The sequence below is a fragment of the Haemaphysalis longicornis genome, unplaced genomic scaffold (genome assembly GCF_048455015.1).
Source record: "Haemaphysalis longicornis isolate Haplotype H1 unplaced genomic scaffold, Haemaphysalis longicornis Haplotype H1 scaffold_12, whole genome shotgun sequence".
In the NCBI taxonomy this organism is placed as follows: Eukaryota; Metazoa; Arthropoda; class Arachnida; order Ixodida; family Ixodidae; genus Haemaphysalis; species Haemaphysalis longicornis.
The window spans coordinates 4,822,003-4,840,170 of NW_027526225.1; the positions used below are offsets into that span (position 1 = coordinate 4,822,003).

The 18,168-nt window shown below is 47.8% G+C and overlaps 2 protein-coding genes across 3 annotated transcripts in view; one reads left to right on the forward strand and one right to left on the reverse strand.

Annotated features, from left to right (window-relative positions):
* Nucleotides 1–1,690, reverse strand: part of Rhogap93b (MyTH4 and RhoGAP_KIAA1688 domain-containing protein RhoGAP93B) — a 39,807-nt gene extending 38,117 nt beyond the window's left edge. For both annotated transcript variants that reach the window (XM_077692775.1, XM_077692774.1), the window contains exon 1: nt 1,582–1,690. In XM_077692775.1, coding sequence (XP_077548901.1) covers nt 1,582–1,628 — 47 coding nt within the window. In that variant the 5' untranslated portion in view covers nt 1,629–1,690. The remainder of the gene's footprint in view (nt 1–1,581) is intronic.
* An 84-nt stretch (nt 1,691–1,774) lies between these two features.
* On the forward strand, nt 1,775–11,844 carry LOC144162302 (glucose-induced degradation protein 8 homolog). The gene is made up of 4 exons (XM_077692778.1): nt 1,775–1,974; nt 7,242–7,483; nt 10,046–10,231; nt 11,436–11,844. Exons 1-4 carry the CDS (start codon nt 1,941–1,943, stop codon nt 11,787–11,789), a joined length of 816 nt encoding a protein of 271 aa, XP_077548904.1. The 5' UTR covers nt 1,775–1,940; the 3' UTR covers nt 11,790–11,844.
* Nucleotides 11,845–18,168: the final 6,324 nt, after the last annotated feature.

Consider the following 18,168-nt stretch of genomic DNA (forward strand, 5'->3'; position numbering starts at 1 on the left):
TCATCCCTTGGTCCCTTGCAGTTGTTGTCCAACGTGGACCAACTCCTTTCTTTCAGCCCTATTAGTATCAACATTAGCTCCACCTCACTCAGGGGCATTAACCTTAACCCTTCATGAAAAGTTAGTCAGTTAATGTGTGCAGTGCTTGCACAACTCAGACCCTACAAATATGCAATAACATTGATTGTTCTGTGGGACTGCTTGTCACACTGCTTGTCACGAAAACCTCACTGCTGACAGACACTTACATAACACCTTTTATTTCTGCAACATGAATAGAGTAAAGCTTTGTATCGTATCGTAAGCATTTTGGCAACTGCTAAGAGTAGTTTAAAGGTTACCACTACTCAAGGCATCTTTTGGTTGATCTGTTACCATTCCTTTAGTTATTTTAAGTTCTTTCCATATGCCAGTAAGATTTGAGCAGTGTTTCTGTATTTCTAGTGTTGGGGCTTGTCTCCTTTACTCATGCAGTCGATGCTACGAATGAACTGATGCTGCCTGGATTGTAGTGCATAGTGTGCTTTTGCATTCGCTAATCACACATTTACTACGTGTTCATTATTTCTTCTGCTTTTGTTATGTTGCTTCTGTGGAGAGAATTTGGAACACACACCTTCGTGACAGAGTCTGCACCCAACGTTATTATTTTAGCGGGTTCCAATAATGGTGGAGAAGTTTCCATAACACAGTAACTTATTTCACAGAACTGCAATGGCTAAATTCATTCTTAGTTTTTGTACCAAATGCAAGGCCCGTGCAAGGATCGGTTTCTCACGGCTTAAGCTTTGGTCCAGTGGCCAGTGTTTAGCTGCTGCGCTCTGTGCGAGTTTTTTGTCACTCTACACCAATTACGTTCATCAGTATTTCGACAGCGGGATCGTGCGTGCCATGTACACTGGGATGCCACCAAAACAGAACTGTTCCCAAGAGCTCAACGCGTCGAGAACGCGACCACCCAGTTTCGCGACCTCTCGGATCCTCGGCAAGGAGCCGCTACATGTTTTGACATGACTTCAGCACGCTATCTTCACCATCACGCGGCGACATCTCACAAGACAAGCCGCTTGTCAGCGCACTAGCGACCCTATCCTTCCGAGTAAGCCGCGGCACGTTGCGAGCATAAAGTAAACAACAAACGCAACATGGGACTCGGCGGAACGAATAAATTGTGTGTGGCGGCCGCCGCGGCCTGCAGATTGGCACAATCGGTTTGCTGCTCGCTTGCTCCGAGGTCGGAGTGCTTCGAGTCGCGACCACCGCAGCTTGAGAGGCTTTTCCATTGCGTAGCGCCTAACGGCACCGCGCCCAGCTGCGGTAGCCGCGAAACGAGAGCACGCTTTCGGTCATCCCACGAGGCGCCCGTTGGCACCGCGAACGCAGCGAAAGGCGCGTCGGCTTTGGTGCTGCCTACAAGTGACGCCGGCATTGCATAAGAGATGAGCGACGGATGATCGTAGATCTTTCCATCTATTCCGCTCTTCGCTGTTGCTGAAGCGCCCTGATCAAACGCTGCGACTATCACGAATGCTGCGGGCAGGTGGCTGCTAAAGGAGGATGCGGACAGATCTGCCGGCTTACTTTTCGTTGGCCATGGTCGAAACGAGGCTAGGGAGCTTGGTGACCATCAAGCTTCGACAAAACTTTCTCGAAACACGTCGGGGTTCCACACCGAAACCGCCATCTTGCTTTCGCGACGGCCGAGAAGCGCGGAATTGTGGGACGGGCGCTACGGGCTACGGGAACTCCTCTGAGTAGTTTGTGCGGTTACGATGTTGGTGTGTCTTTTCGGACGCTTGTGCCTCTGACCGTCGCCGTGTTGTAGCTTTGTGCCTCCCGCAAGCTGTAGTTCATGGCAGAACGACTACGTGTTGGTTGAGTCGCCGCACCGACCGAGTGCTTGCTTTCGACGCCCCGCAGCTGTCGAGCCAGCCGCGACCATGAGTCAAAGTGCGACGTCAGTGAGCAAATCGAGTGAGTCCGAAACATTTTTCGACAAACTGAATTTTGTGTGTTGCGTCTCGAAAAACGCGGCTGGTACTCGCTTCGTTTGTGGCGCGATGAGCTTGCGATTCGTGGTTCCGGACGTTGCACTGCGCACCACAGCCCATTCCACTGAGAACTGTGAAAGCAATTGAAGCAACGATGCGTTCGCAAGCTAGCAGGCGTTTACGAAACGTCTCCCAAGCGTCTGCTGAGCGTCTAGCTGATAAAAGCACTCGTTTGTCGTCTTGGAGGCTGAAAAATCGAGTGCGGAAGCCTCCCGCACATGGATAGGTATTCGTATCAATTGATAAGGGGTCGATAGCTTTTGCGTGTTCCAGTTGACCGCGTTCGTTGGTCGCATCTTGCTCCGCCAAGTTGAGCAGCTCGGTCAAAAAAGTCCATTGCGTTTATTTCTGCTGTCAAAAAACGTCATTTTGGTACGTATCTCACAATCTTGCGCCGCCAATGAATTATCAAGGCGCGCTGGCCGCAGCAGGCTGCGTGTTTATCATCATATTCTTTTGACGCTTGACACAGATTTGTCCGCGCGAGCCGAAGTTTGACGATAAATACGCGCCCGAGTCAAACGATAGCCAGCAATGGCCAAGCAAGGAATGGCAGGGAACGAGCGGCCTTTTGGTTGGTATTGTTCAACGAAAACAAACATTGGGGCCTATCCTGTGAAGATAAATGTGAGTACGGTGAAAAGGACAGCTGTGGCTATTCTTCACAATCGACGTTTACGATTTGGTTTGAGAACACAACCAAGCCATATTTAACTAAATCTTGGCTATTAGCGGCTTATCAAGAAACACTTGTTTTCCTTAGCCTGCGATTCTCTTTCGTATCATAGTTGGGACCACCCACACAAGTGTGGGTTGATCGTTGTTGAGGCACGCTGTCGAAACGTTCTGTGGAAAAATGGCAGATTTTTTTCGCTTACATGAAAAGCGTATTTTGTTAGCAACCGCTGTTGTGATTGCTGTTGTGCTGTTGCTGCTGCCCTTTGCTTAGAAGAGCACGAACAACTTTAGGCTGCCACCATGTTAGTTTGTGTCATCAGTTGCCAGAAGCAGCGAGGTTGGAAGACGAACTTTGAGTGCTCCATCTGGGAATACAGTAGAGCCTGCGATTGTGGTGCCACCGAATAACCGTCAAATCCTGGGTGTCGAGCATATACTCTCAAGTACAGAGGAGGCTATGGTTGGACGCTTTTAGGAGTCTTCAGAAAATGTATGCGGTTGCAGATTTTTAGGTGAAAAATTGAGTAATAACCTAAACACAACATTCTAAAGCTGCGTAAGGGCTGTGAAATGTCAGCTTTTCAGCTCTGGTGGCAGGGTTGGTTGGTTGGTTGGACCCTTGAATCGTGGCGCATACCCACACGGGGGATTGGCCAAGGAGCTGCCTGTAATGATTAGGCTGTGACCTGGTTTGTTTGCGGGCGAAAAAAATAATAAGAGAAAGAGATTGAGACAAGAAAAAAGAAATCTGAATATAACAGAATAGTCAGGAAAAAAAATCACAAATGAAGAAATAGTTGTCCAGGAGGGCATGGCTTGTTTTTGAGAAGCACAGCATCACTTCTCTCATTGCTGTCACACCAACTTGGTGACCAGCGGCAGCCACAGTGACATTGTCCGTTGCTTCGCCTGTGACGACTGGCGTGGACTCAGCACAATTCCATCATTATTCTGCAATCCACGGTGTGGAGTGTCGTGCAACTATAGTGTCGCGACGGCGACGGACCCGAAGGGTGCGGCAGAGAGATGACGTACGCTCGTTAAAGGGGAAATTTTATTCAAGATAGTGTCGCCATTTGTAGCCTGGTCACATCCCCCTGGTGGTAGACCACTGAAATGCTGGGATCCAAAAACCCTGATACTACAGCAACAAATGGCCAAAGGTAGCTTAAGTGTTCTGGCTGCGACTAACGGGTTTTAGGAAATTGGGTGGGACTCTTGTGTTGATCTCATCAAGCAGGTAGAAGGGCTTTCAGAAGAACGGGGATGTTGGTTCTTACAATGTGACACGGTAAGCCTACTTCTACAAGAAGCACTGGGATGTGCAGGATTAGTTCCTGACAATCTTTTAATGCGTATGCATTCGTAGGAAGCTCTCTCCCAGGAACCTGTCTGTCTACCCATTTGTCCACGTCTGATGCAACGTTACTAGAATTGGTCTTATGTGATGCACTCGATAGGTGTACTTGCACAATACGGGGTATTTAAACAATAACAGACTTTACTAGGGCCTGCAAGGTGAACATACGTAGAGGTCTGTGTGTGCAGACACAATCACATGGAAAGAAGGCTCACACACTAAATAGTGATTTCCGCTCAGGGGTCTCTACAACACTTTTTGTGTGTTACGTGTATTTTAGCGAAACCCTGCTGGTGTTCTGCCCTTCCCTTTTTATGGCGTCACCTTCCTGGAATTTCGGTTTTTACTGTGCAACTTTGAGCACTGCGGATATACCTGTGTTCTCAGACTCTCTGGGTGCAGAGCTCTGGAACACGTGATTCAGTTGCGTGACTTTGCCTGCTGTGTACCCACTTTGCACAATAGGAGGAGAGGGAAGCACTTGGCTGAAGAGGGGGAGAGGAGGACGTGTGTTGTCAGCGTCCTTTCCTCAGCCTTTTGCCGTGTCAGGCCAACTTTGAATGGAAGCAAGGGGCAACGGCTGCCCCTTGTCCTTGGTGTAACCTCCTTTAGCCCTTTAGGCCCTGGTGGTATCAATTGACGCCATCAAGTTCCTCTAGCGCATACATAACGAAACCAAAACTGCTAGTTTTCAGGGGAATGTTTTTTAATGATGCCTGTTGCAATCGACATCACTGTTGCATTTTACTGGAGCTGGACACTACAAAGCAGAAAAACTCTGGTGAAGACAGAATTACAATATTCTGTCTAAAAAGACCAGAGGTCTTAGTTTTGTTCCGAAGTTTGTAAATCTACAAATACAAGCACTATGAAGCGTGTTTCTTGTTTGTAAACTCACGTGGTCACAAAGTTTAGGAAAACATGCAGAAAATATGTTTCTGCTCAACATAAAATTGTTAATTGCCAGATGTACTAATTAATTGTCTCAACAAAAATTTGGTTAATACTTGCACTATCCCCTCTATTTTTTTGTTTGTTGGCTTACGGGACCCGGAAATTGAAGGAAACACACGGAAAAGAATGTTTTCCTTGAAGTAGAAAAAATCAGGGCTAAAAGGGTTAAAGGGGCCAAGCAGACAAAACACAAGTTTGGTTGATGCGAAAGATTGCTTCGTTAGAATCATACTGACGCAACTTTTAACGTGCACTTTGCTCAGATAAGCTACATTATGAGAAAAAAAAAAGGAAATGGCCATGCAGATCACTAGCTCATTTCCCGCACTACAATCTATGATGCAATATGCACGGCTGAGGCCAGCAAAAGCATGCGCAAGTTAGGCAGGGCTTATAAGCTTGCTGAACAAGCTATTTCCTCTTAAATGTAATGCATATTCATTTTACAGCAGTGAGAATGGTGCGGTAAACAATGAAAGTTACAAAAGGACACGTAAACGCATTGTACCTCACTTGTGCAAAAAAAAAAGGACAAAGACTGAAGCCAGACATATTTTGTCGTCTCACTTCAGTCTGTCTTTCTTTTTGCGCAAGTGAAGTGCAGCATGGATTACCAACTCGCCCAAACCTACAGCCTACGTAAACATTGAAGTACCAGTGCGTTACTGTTGTTGGTACTGTGCACACTATGCATGTTATAGCTGTACAGCAGTCTGGCGCTTTGGAGTTGTCTCGGACGAAACTCACCAATTGGCGCAAGTGACATAGTCTTACGTGACCCTGTTTCTCGAGCACACCCCATGTTTCACGAAACAGTTACTACCTACCATAACAGAAACAAGCCAGGTGCAAATATGGTCAGAAACAAGGCAAGGGTGGACAGCGGCCCTGAGCGGTATGGTGGCGCCATCTAGAAGGACTAACAGTAAAAACGGTGTTCCACAGTCCACTGCAGAGTAAACAGCGCTCTAATGTTCGCTTGAAGACTGGTTCTTGTTACATCATTGCAGACATCACGAACCATGTGATTTGGCTTGAGAATCAGAATTTTAACTTAAATTTAATCAATTTCCCGGTGAATAAAGCATCTATTGCTGTCGGACAAGTGCTGGGGGCACAATAAAGCACCAATCTTTCAAATAAAACAAACTTGTATTTTCTCTGCATGGCCGCTTTAAATGGTTACAGAAAGCGACAACGTTGCAGTGACGCCCAACTTTTTCAAGTGACAAGTCAGTGACACACCAATCATAACCTCGCTCCATGGCAACTTTTGAGAGTTGTGTATTGACCATACATATAAATAAAAATGTGTGTGCGTGCACACATGCATGCATGCCTACGTACACATAAAAGTAAGTGGCACTGGAAGTCTCGGTACGCGTTTTTTGCATAGGTTGTCAGCCAGTTTTTAATGTTAATTCAGCTCAAGAAAAATAATTGTACCCTTTGTGCTAAAGTAGACTCTGTAAAACAAATTATGGATGCAGTAAACGTGTCATGCTTTTGTTCCAGGGAAGATAACTGTGGCTCGTGATTGATTTTTTTTGTTTTTTTTAACTGTGGCAGCGACTGCAGGTGTTACCCTTTAAAAAATAAATGCATTTGGTTTTGGGAACTGTCGTCGGTAAAATTGAAGCAGGGCAAAAGCTTACTGCAAAAAAAAAAAAAGGAATGCAAGTGCCACTTTTCCACATAAGATTGTCCCCTAAATGGTAAGAACACCGCTATTGTAATCGTTCCTGTTTAATCCGTGGGCTTGCACAAAATTTTGTTGCGATTTATGTTTTTGCAAAACTTTCACTGTCATTTCTTGAGACAGTGTGTGTCTTTTTGGTTCATGACGGGTGTATCCAAATTTATACGGTTGGGCTGCTGTCTTGGTCGACGCCTCAGTAGACCATTAGTCCTGCTGCTTGCAAAATGGGTGCGCTGTTGGAATTGTGTCGATGTTTGGTGATCTATTTACACGTCTTATAGATCACAGTGAGCCGGCCTATGTGGAATTGATTCATGTTTGGCACTTAGCATACACTTTGTTTCTTTCAGCCCGTGTCTTCCTTTCTTGTCCCTGTTGTGTGCGCTACGTACCAAAGATGTCTTGTAGATGTCTTGTGGATGTCTTGTGGATGTCTGCTTAGCGTGCCATGCACAAACCAGAATCCACTTCGGCGCTCTCATTGGTGGTGCGTACGCAGGGTCGAGTGACAAGGCGTCGTCCGGTGGCGGCGCGGAGGAGCCAAGCCGTGCCGAGTGGCTGGAGCGCCTGGATGCGACGCACCTCCAGCGGGGTGACCTGAACCGCCTGGTCATGGACTACTTGGTCACGGAGGGATTCAAAGAGGCCGCTGACAAGTTCCGGCTGGAGGCCAACGTTGTGCCACCCGTGCCGCTGGACTCCCTCGACGAGCGCATCCGCATCCGCGACTGCCTTCAGGAGGTGAGTGGCACTGTCCGGCTGGCCGAATTTTGGGATAAGGAACCCCGTCCACCCGAATTCGAAGACGCGCAGTGAGGTGCTCCTCGCGTCCTACTTTATACCTAACTAAGCTACTGGAACACGCAGAACCGCACACAAATAACACGTACGCGTTCGATATGCCTGCCCCGTCAAGTGCATTGCAGTTTATCTGCTGGATTGCAGCACTCCGAGCTGCTAAGCTGAGAATTTTTTTGAATAACGTTTGCGCAGTAGCTTCCCCCTAGTCCCCACAAATGTCTGATCACCGGGGAATGCATTCCTTCAGGCAGCAGAAGTGATCGCAAATGCGTGGTCGGGCCGCGGACCGGTCTGCTGCTTGTTTACCCTGCAAAAAGGTGCTACACGTACCTTAGTTTTATGCTGTACGGTGACGGCTTTGGTTTATCTTAATTCCTTATATTACTTTGCTGACTCTTCTCCTGCCTTAACTCTTTCGTTATGGCGGAAAAATGTTTACACAAAAAAAATTTCTCTTGAGCAAGTGGACACATTGAGCATTGTTAAACAAGAAATTGTAGCTTATAGTTTGCCCTTTCAAATGCAGAGTAGCAGTTTTGTGAGAGGTACAATTATCCAGAGCTTAGTTGTCAAATAAACAAAAAAATTGCACACGAAGGTATAAATAAACACAATAGAAATAGGTGAGTGTACTAAGCCAGAAAATTATTTGAGGAAATGTGAGATACACAAGTTGTTCCTATGTTGCTTAGCTATCATTCAATATATACATCAATCCTGTACGCCATGTTCAGTATTTTCGAAGGCCCGTCAATCTAGCATGGCTGTGCTACTTAGCGAAGCCGTAACACGCCAGCAGAAAGCAAAGGTAAATATTGCGAGTGGAGCAGAAGACGTTCGTTTTGCTTTGCGCCTTTGTTTTTTGTAGCACATCTTGCAATACCTTCTCTTCTCCATCCTTTCCGGCTGGTGTTGTACAGGATGCAGGGGCGGAAAGGAGGCGTGTCCTTGCGACACTTGATCGGAACTAATATCTGATGATCCCACATCGTTGCTGGAGTCATCACTACTGCTTGGGTCAGGAAAATCAGCGCCAGCAACTGCCGAAGTCTCAGTTACTGTAGACGGCCTTTGCAGAGTGCGGCCTGAAGTGTACACCACTTCCACCCAACTCGGACCTAGCTACCTTCGGTACAAATTGCGCTCTCAACTCGGCCTCCGCTTTCGAAATGTAAACAAACGAAACAAAAACTGAAGAAATGGTTGCCAATAGTACATACGCCAGATTGCGATAGTTGTCTGCAAGGCACTGTTTTGAGTTTTCACGGGAGGTGTGAAGTCATCGGAACTCCATGTCCAATGGCCAATTGCACCGTAATTAAAGAATTAATTGGCCTTTGATTTTCTACTAGCCTACCAGTCGCACAGCCATATGCAGCTTACAACTCCAGTGAGGTCAGGGAAGCATCGTGATGCCTTTACACATATCGCATATGTGCTAATGTGGAGTTATTTTGACTTTGACTTTACTAAGCTTAAATTCAGTCTACAAACTAACAAAGTAACACCACGTTCTTCCGCTGCACAAGTATTGCCAGGGCTCAGATTTCACTGTGTGATCAAATTACTGTGACCTGCCGGTGGCTCGCCGACTGATTTTGTGGGTGCTGTGGTTGGGGAGCCGTGCAGTGAACGCAGTCGAGCCAATCTGAGCGAGTACGCATCGCAGGAAACGTCATAGGAAATCGGCCAGGAGGGTGCAGAAAGGAGGAAAGCACTTCAGAATTGATTTTGCTGCTAAATAAATCCACCTGCACACACCCAGAGTGATCGAAACGCGGCCTAGGAACTCCAGTCGTCAATCTGCACTAGTAATCTCACAATGTTTACAAATTACCTAAGTGTCCCTTTGAAGGTTCCAAGGTGGTAAAAAGTGTTCCAAAGTGTTCCACTATGATGTGCCTCATGGCACAGGTGTAGCTTCGACGCGTAAAAAAACCGCTGGATATAAACTTTACCGTTGTTTCCCTACAGAAAGTTGAGAGAAGTGCGAAAGCTTCGTCCAGTCCAAGGAAAGTGCGTCCGATCGATCATCAAGCCTTCAAAGACCCAAATCATAAAAGAAGAATGCACGCATGCGACGATTGTTCGCGCACTTAGTGAACGCATCCCCAATTGATCTAAATGTATACCGATTTGCGTTCTCCGAGACGGAGGTATACTATTGTACTCCAGTTTCTCATGATAGATGCGTGTACTGTCGTCTCATCTACAAGCGTTCCTTTTTCTCCATTTTTGGGTGCCCGTTTTGACACAGTGGAAGCCCGGTTTCACGCACACACTGTGTATGTGTGTCCAGAGATCCTATCGGAGCTTTTCAGTCAACCAACCAGTCTATGGTTTTTTACAGGATGCCATTGGTCCGACTAAGAAAGCTTTCACTTCAACAAGAAATTTACCGTGGTGTACGCTGCCACAGAGGAGAGCCCAGATAATCCCATTGTGTTGAGAGAGAGAGAGAGAGACTGAGAGCCCTCCCTCCTTCCCTTCCTCGCATGCCAGGGCCGGGTGCTGGAGGCGGTGGCCCTGCTGAACAGCCTCCGCCCCGAGCTGCTGGACAATGACCGGTGCCTGCTGTTCCACCTGCGGCAGCAGCACCTCATCGAGCTGATCCGGGAGGGGCGCACCGAGGAGGCCCTGGCCTACGCCCAGGACCACCTCAGCGAGTGCGGCGAGGAGAACCCACAGGTGGCTGCTGGGGCGCACACTGGTCATTCACCGATGATGACGATGACAGAAGTGCCGATAACGAAGGCGATCGGGGCAGTTGCACGCTCGAGTTTGGAACGCTGCAGCGCACCGAGACGTTCCGTATATACGGAAATATGGGAATACAAGTTCTTGCCTGAACTGACAAAAAACCGAGGGAATTTTTTTAGAAACGTTTTTTTCTGTGTAATGGTGTCGGAAACACCACATCATCAGCCATACGAATTCCTGTATATGGAAAGGATATGAAATCTGATTTCTCCCTTGGGGGGGGGAAGGAAACAAAGGATGATGTGCGAAACGTTTTTATTGTATAAGAGATCATCTGATTTCCGTGTTTCTGGAAATATTTTCTCTGTAGGGTATGAATCTATACTCCACTAATTCCATATATACGGAATGCTTCAGTAGGGTGGCGCTGTTGGAACACCGTGCATGGCTTCTCGTCTCTCTTGAAGGGTGCAAATAAACGCTGAAGATGGCCTTCCCATTTTGCTGCTGCACACATAAGAGGAATGGATTCACAAAAGAAACCTTCTATGTGCCTTCCTCATCATTTGTTAGAAATTTCACAATATTTTGTTGAAATAATCCTTACCGTACGTTCTGGATGCATATCGTATTTCTTATTGTTTTTTTTTTCCTGCCTTGTTTAATCAGCAGCACTTTTCCCTTTCTGTTGTTGTTTTCATTTTCCATTCGCGATGCAATAGCTTGTTTCTGATAATGTGAACTGACAATTTGTTGTTCCGTTTGCAGCGTTCTCTCCACAAGAATTATTTTTCTCATGTGTATTGTGCTCCATTGTTCATTCTCCCTCCTACAGTAATGCCCGTGAGGGCGCTGTACATCAATGCAAATAAAAATCAAAGCCCGTTTTTTAAAGGACGATAGTTAAAACGTGAAACTTTCTCTCAGGCAACCCGAGTCAAAGTCAAAGTCCAAAATTTGAACTGCTTGGGTAGATGTTCGCTTCATAATGCGAGGTAGCCAGGTTCGATTTTGACCACAGGAAGCGTTTTTCTCCCGAGGCGCTTGATGCGCGTTTGCTTATCATCATCATCATCGTTCTGTGAAACTCGGTGTGTGAAGTTGGCTTTCCTGCAGTGCATTTTACTCGGACAAGCGATGCCATCTGTGCGGCGTAGCAAGCTGCGCTTTAACCGAATGAACTTTGCCGCAGGTGCTGGGCGAGCTGGAGCGCACCCTCGCGCTGCTGGCCTTTGAGGAGCCCCAGACGAGCCCCTTCGGGGACCTGCTGCACCCCTCGCAGCGGCAGAAGGTCGCCTCCGAGGTCAACGCCGCCCTGCTCCAGGACGACCACCGGGGGGGAGGGGGGCCCCTCTCCTCCTCGACCCCACCCTCGAGCCGCCCTCAGCTGGCGGGCCTGCTGCGCCTGCTGCTGTGGGCGCAGGACCAGCTGGACCAGGCGCAGGGCAGTGGCAGTGGGAACAACAACAGGGGGGGAGGGGGAGGGGGAGGGGGAGTGATCCGGTACCCGAGGGTCACCCAGCTGGCCAACCCATTCCCCCAGTAGGTACGGGGGTGGCACCGACTGATTGTTCGCGCTAATAAACGTTTTCGATGCACCGTCTCGCGTCTCTTCTTCGAAGAAGGCTGCACGCTGTCATGAGTGGGCCACTTCCCAGGCAGGCAGCAATGATGAAGATCTAATCGCTTGCAGTTTTCACGAAAATTTTAAAAATGCAAGTTGACAGAAGTTGCTGAGCCAGTTGGTTCATTTCTGCAGTAAAAAAAACAAGGCACTGAACAGACGAGGGCAAAGGTGGACACAAACTACATATACAGGTTCCCATACAGTATATCGTTTGTGTCTACCTTCGTCTTGGCCTGTTTAGTGCCGTACTCCTTTTACAAAGGGAAGTGCAGCTGGGGTGAGGTGTGGTGATGTGTGTTCTTGCACAAGATTGGTTTCTGTGGGAACACCCGCCGCGGTGGCTCAGTGGCTAAGGCGTTGCGCTGCTGAGCACGAGGTCGCGGGTTCGATTCCCGGCCGCGGCGGCCGCTTTTCTGATGGAGGCGAAAAGCAAAAACGCCCGTGTGTACGAGATTTTGACGCACGTTAAAGATCCCCAGGTGGTCAAAATTAATCCGGAGCCCTCCACTACGGCACGCCTCATCGCCTGCATTGCATCGGCGCGTTAAACCCTACAATCAAGGTTTCTGTGGGAACAGCTGCCGAAGCCAATATTCTGGTGTGGAGGAAAGGCAGAACCATTCTCTTGAAAGGATCGGCTGGAAAGAAGCGGTGAAATAGCACAATGTTCCATTTGCAGGGCTGTGCCAAGTGTTCGGGTTCAACTGCTGTTACAGTACTTGCCTTCAGTAGTAGTAGTAGTAGTAGTAACTTTATTTGAGCTCTAGGCGTGTTCAGACGCCAGACGGAGCGGTTCCCAGGTCGCGGGAACCGTATTGGGCCAGCAGCTCCTGGCCCCTGGCCGTCAGCGCGAGCTGGGTCGGCAGGGCGGGGCTGGACCGCAAGGTCTCCCATCGCTCGTGGAGTGGGGTAGGGGGGGTGGAGGGAGGGTGGGGGGGTATAGGGGCCTTTAGTTTAGTGCACTCCGCCAGTATGTGCGCGAGCGTGCCGCTGTTTGTTTTACAGAATGGGCAGCGGTCCCCCTCGTGTTCAGGGTAAAATGTATGCAACAGGACGGGGTGGGCTAGTGACCCCGCCTGGATGCGCCTGAGTATTGTCTGTTGCTCCCTGGTCAGGGTGCGGTTCAGTTTGTATTCAGCTGCAGCGTGTCCTCCTCCGTAAAGTTGGCCCTGCCTTGTTGCACGTACACTTGCAGTGAAGTGTTCTTCACAGGGGTGGCTTAACAGGGGCACATGGGTCTTTGGGACCGAAAAATTGCCCAAAAATGCATTTTTAGGTGTCACTTTTCTTTTGGTTTGCTGAGTTTTTCCTCCGAAAAGTCGGCATGTACAGCTGTATACTAGGTGGTATGTCATTGGCGAGATGTCGCAGTGTACGCATCTGAGAATAAAAGGTCGGGTAGAGGTGTGTGGGGATGGCATTCATATAGGAAATGTAAAGGCACCCCAGGTGGAAGTTTCGTGATTGGTTAAAGACGGGTGGAGGAAATGTTGGCAAGAGCGGCTTATTGCGAAATTGGGGTGGTGGTTATGTGAAAAGTGGGGGGGTGGGAGCGGGGTTGGAGTCCTAGGGAAGAGTCTAGTGTGGTTTCAGGCGGTAGCGTAGGCTATCTTGTTCCCTACCAGTCCCGAATGGCCGGTACGCGGACGGGTGAGGAGTGAAGATGGTAAGGGCTTGCAGAATCCAAAAGGCAGGTGCAGGAGCGATACCGGGTCGGTATAGATGCCAGGCATGTTGGCAGTCGGTATGAATAGCAAGAGTGCCGGCTGTGGTTGCAGCACAGGATGTGGCAAGAGCTGCTTTCATGGAGGTGGAGACTTGCTGGTAGGATGTGGCCGCAAGTAGAGAGCCCAAGGAATAGGCAACTGCCATGGGGTGGGGAGGAGGGCCGGTGAGCCACACCTGTCTGGCGAGAGTGAGAATCGGCTCCACAGAGTGTGTTGATGTGGTTGTGAGTGGGGCGCGCATGTTTGGGAATTGGAGAGGCCTGGATTTGTTGGTGAAGAAATGTCAGTAAGAGATTGAGGAGGTCATTCTTCGGTGGGGGAAGGGTATCCCTGGCCGTAGCTAGGGTACAATGCGCTCAGCTGGAATGAGCGTAAAGTTTTCTAGTTGGGCTGCACATTGCACCTCCATGAGCTCCAAGAGGGTATTGTGGATACACAGGTGGAGAAAGCGTTTGGTAGATTTTAACAGTGGCAGATCAAGGGTGACTGTGTAAGTTTTTCGGATGAGGGTATCCAACTTCGAGTGCTCAATTGGCTGATGAGAGACATAGGGAGCAGCATAGGTAAGGCAACTGATCAGGAGGGCTTGCACAAGTTTTCAAGTATCATATTGGAATTCATGCCAGTGCGAGCAGATGTGGCGCGCAAGATGGACGAGCGTCATAATGGCCAAACGGACATGGAGAAACAGCTGATCCATCTGACACCTGACCCACCGGGGTGGAAGGGTGCGCCAAACAAGCAGAGTTGATACCTCTGGGATAATGAGGTGGTACTGAAGGGCAGGAGGAAAAGAGGGGTCGGCTCTGAGTTTGTGCCCTGAGAGACAGCAGTGCTGATTTAAAGGAGCCATGAAGACAAAATACAAGTTGTGTTTATTAGAAAGACTGCTTAGTCCCGATAACAATGATACCAATATCATCGCAATCTTTGAACAAATAACGGATATATTAAAGAAAACGTGTGAAGCAGTCGCGACCCCTAGCCAATTTCCCGCAACTTTTTTATGACGTCACGGAACCTTGTTTGTGCGATTGGCGGCCGCCTAACTGACCTGTCACGACGACACATGTATGGACGTCTGTAATGGGGCCTCTAGTTCCATTTGAATGCATCACTTGAATGCTAACGTGCCGTTAACGCACTGAAAATCACGTTTTATTGTTGGCCCGTATGACGTCATTCTTGCTCATAACACGTCACTGTGGCGCGCAATTTGAAAGTTTTTAAACACTTCTTGCTTTTTTTCGTTAAAAAAAACATCTTTTGTGGCTGTAATGGAACTGAGTGAGATACTGAATCCTAGTTCTTTCAAATTAAACGAAGTTGTATTTTCTCTTCATGGCTCCTTTAAGGGTACACAGGTGAGGCTGTGTTTGGTGACAGTGTGCAGTGGTGTTAACGGCCGTTTGGAAGGCGTCCTGTTGTTTGCAGCTTGAATTGTCGGTGGTCCATAGGGTGACATCATCTACGAATAAAATGTGGTGAACATAAGTGATGGCAGCAAGTTTGCGAGACAGAAAGATGATGGCAATGTTTGATAGTAGCCGCGAGATAACAGCAAATGGGCTAAAGGTGAAAAGCTAACAGAGCGCAAAACCAAAGTATGTGGAAGCACCAGAATAGTTGGTGAAGGCAAGAGTGAGAAGTCCAACATGGCTCCTTTGATGGTGCACAGCCAGTGATGTCAGTGACTTCCCAAGAGCGGTGATGGCAGCAGTTTGTTGGTGGACCTCGAACATTGGCTCCTGCACCCTCGACAGTGGTCTGCAGTGCCTGGGTTTTCTTGGTGGGCTTCGGGTCGAGCCGCAAAGGTCACCAGTGCCGGTGTCCACTCAAACAGCGGGAAGCAATGAGAGCGGGCATTTTTACACACCCTTCCAACACCCCCCAGGAGGATTTTGACGCCCCCCATCATCAAAATTCTGGATAAACCTGCATGACAGTCCATTTTGTTTTAGTGCTGGCTTCAGGATAGGGCCCTTGAACAATCCTCCAGCCTTTGAGAAGCTTTCAAGGGCACCTGTTCCATCCATGGCTCATGCATCAACTGTACCTGTATCTTGCGCGCTTTTTTTTTATTGCGCCCTTGATCGAGCTCAGACAAGTGGTCCTTCTGCCCAGAGCCCGTTCGGAACTTGCATGCGGTTTTATCCTGTCGTCACATCTCGCATTGCTGGGGCTTGTAGACCTCTTGCCGCACTCATAAACCGGTTTCATTGTCGCAGATGCCAAGTGGCCCGAGGGCAGTTGAGGCAAAGTAGAAACCAGGTGTGGTGTGTCGAGAGAATTTAAAGTCACATTGGGAGAGAGACGGAGAGAATAAACATTTACGCTGATATCAGGGCAGTTTCTTGTGTCAATTAAGGGAACCATTGTGTTGAGTAGGTCGTAGTTGTGGGCTTGGGGGCAATTTTTTCAGTCAACTGAGGCAAGGTGAGAAGTGTTTAAATCGTCAAGTAGCAGCACGGGATGCCTGTCAGTGATGTCAGATGCAGTACGTGAATAGGAGGGCGTGAAGGGTTTGGAGGGGGCCATCCAGTGGATGATTACAGACGTTGGGGCTGTAGATACAGCCTGCCAATCGGTGGTGAGGGAGGAGGTCCACGGAGGTATTCGCAGTTTCTTTTTGGAAGGAGTGTGCTCTGCTGGGGGCACAGTGAATGCCGCATATCAACTGAGCGAAGGAGTCGTGAAGTTGAAAACTGGGAGAGCGGTAATGTCAGGGTAGGTAGGACACATGTAGAGGCCGAGTTGACATTTCCTGTAATTGATGGAGCGGCAGTTCCACAGGTGAATTGTGAGAGGGATAGGAGCTATAGTGTGGTCAGGGTGGTAGTGTATGGGGTGGCTGTTGGGGCTGTACTGTTGCAGGTTTGTGATTCGACTTTCTTAGCTGGAGATGTGTTGGTTATTTCGAGAAGGGAGCAGGCGGAGTGTTTATGTTGTGTTTGTCGATTAAAAAGGGCTTCACTGGCAGCGTCCGTCGTGTGGAGGTGACCATAGCCAGGTAGTTGGTCTACGAGCTCAGAGCGAGCATGTCAGAGCTAAGGCAGTGGGAGGTGGAGAAGTGAGAGTGCTGACCTTTTCAGTGCGAGCATGAGAAACTCTCTATTGGAAACGCAGATTTCAGCCTTCTGCGAGTCTGCGCCTCTGAAAGAACTGGCCACACACTTGCGGGGTGGGGATGAAATCATGGAACTGCTCTCCATGACTTGCGTTGATTTTAATGGGTATACGTAACAAGTGTTCTTTGCTGAGTACCCTAGTGGCTTGATTGCGCAACTGGGTAACCAAGGGTGTGTACTTGAACGACGAACTCCGTCCCAGAATGCAACGATTCTTGACACTAAGCAGGCAAATAATATTTCAGTTCAAAGTTGATTAGCATCGTTTTTTGCCAACTAGGAACCAAGGGTAAACAACTTGTGGACAAGTGGCTTAAAAGATAAGCCTGTGGTGAATAAAGGTGAAGCACACTTGATGATCATAGAGGCTTCTCAGATAAATCACACTCATATTATTTGAAGCACTGTTCAATGTTTCTATTGGGTTAATAAATGTGCCATGCTGGACCTGTTTGTCGAACCTTTTATCACTAAACGATGGCACAGATGTGTTGGTGGAATTCTTTGCTGCCATTTGTGGTTGCCCAGAGCACAACATCAAGGCTGTACTGACATTTGAAGGTCTCCCATTGTTGTGACTTAGTAGTGCAAGAATTTTTGGTCCTGGAATAACTACGACAAGCTTGTTTGGAAACTTTGAATGCTTCAAACACCTTCATCAGGCAGAAAACGGCCAACCATGCAGGTCTTCCATGTCAGAGGCACATGCAGGGAAGCGGTAATCCAGGGCGACCTTCATTAAACCTTACAAGTTCTACAAAGTACCTCCATAATATGCATTCCGCCTAATAGTTTTACTTCATGCATGTTCATACACAATAGATAACAGCTTGCCTACAGTACAAAGTATGTTTCTTCCTTTTATTTTTAACTCCCCTAGATTTTTCCTTCTTGAATCCGAATAATTTCTCAGCAGGTTGTGTACAAATGAGGATCACTAAGTAAATGTCTGAATGATGGCAACAAAGGGATACAATTATCTTCAAATTTTGAAAACCGTAAAACTTAGTAGTTTTCATTATGCGTAAGAAAAAGAGACTGCACGTTTCCAAAACATTACTAATTAAAGCACGATGCTTTTTAACTGCCATATAAACCAAAATGATGTGGGAAAAAAAAAAAGGAGAGAAGGGCTTTTTTTAGTTTCAGTACTGCCACATGTTGCCTTCATTCGTGAATTCTTCGTAAGACGCACCGCTTTGAGGAAGCATTCTGAATGACGCAAAAAGGCAAATCACACCTGTTCTTGGAAAATTATGCCCTATTTCTTACTTTCTTGATTTTGGTTTTGTTCCTCAACTCAGATTACTCTTTTACGAGGGCTTGCTGTATTTTTCAAAAAGGCTAGCAAATTTTTAAGTAAGCAGTAATAATCAGCAGTTTTTTTGAGAAACAAAAGGGAAAGAAATCTTTATTCCTTTCTAAAGAAAGTTGAGGGAAGAG

Excerpts from the sequence above, each read along its gene's own strand:
- LOC144162302 (XM_077692778.1), top strand. The coding sequence starts at position 1,941 with ATGAGTCAAAGTGCGACGTCAGTGAGCAAATCGA. Across the intron at positions 1,975-7,241 it reads GACGTCAGTGAGCAAATCGA|GGTCGAGTGACAAGGCGTCG; the intron begins GTGAGTCCGAAA and ends GTGCGTACGCAG. Across the intron at positions 10,232-11,435 it reads GCGGCGAGGAGAACCCACAG|GTGCTGGGCGAGCTGGAGCG; the intron begins GTGGCTGCTGGG and ends ACTTTGCCGCAG.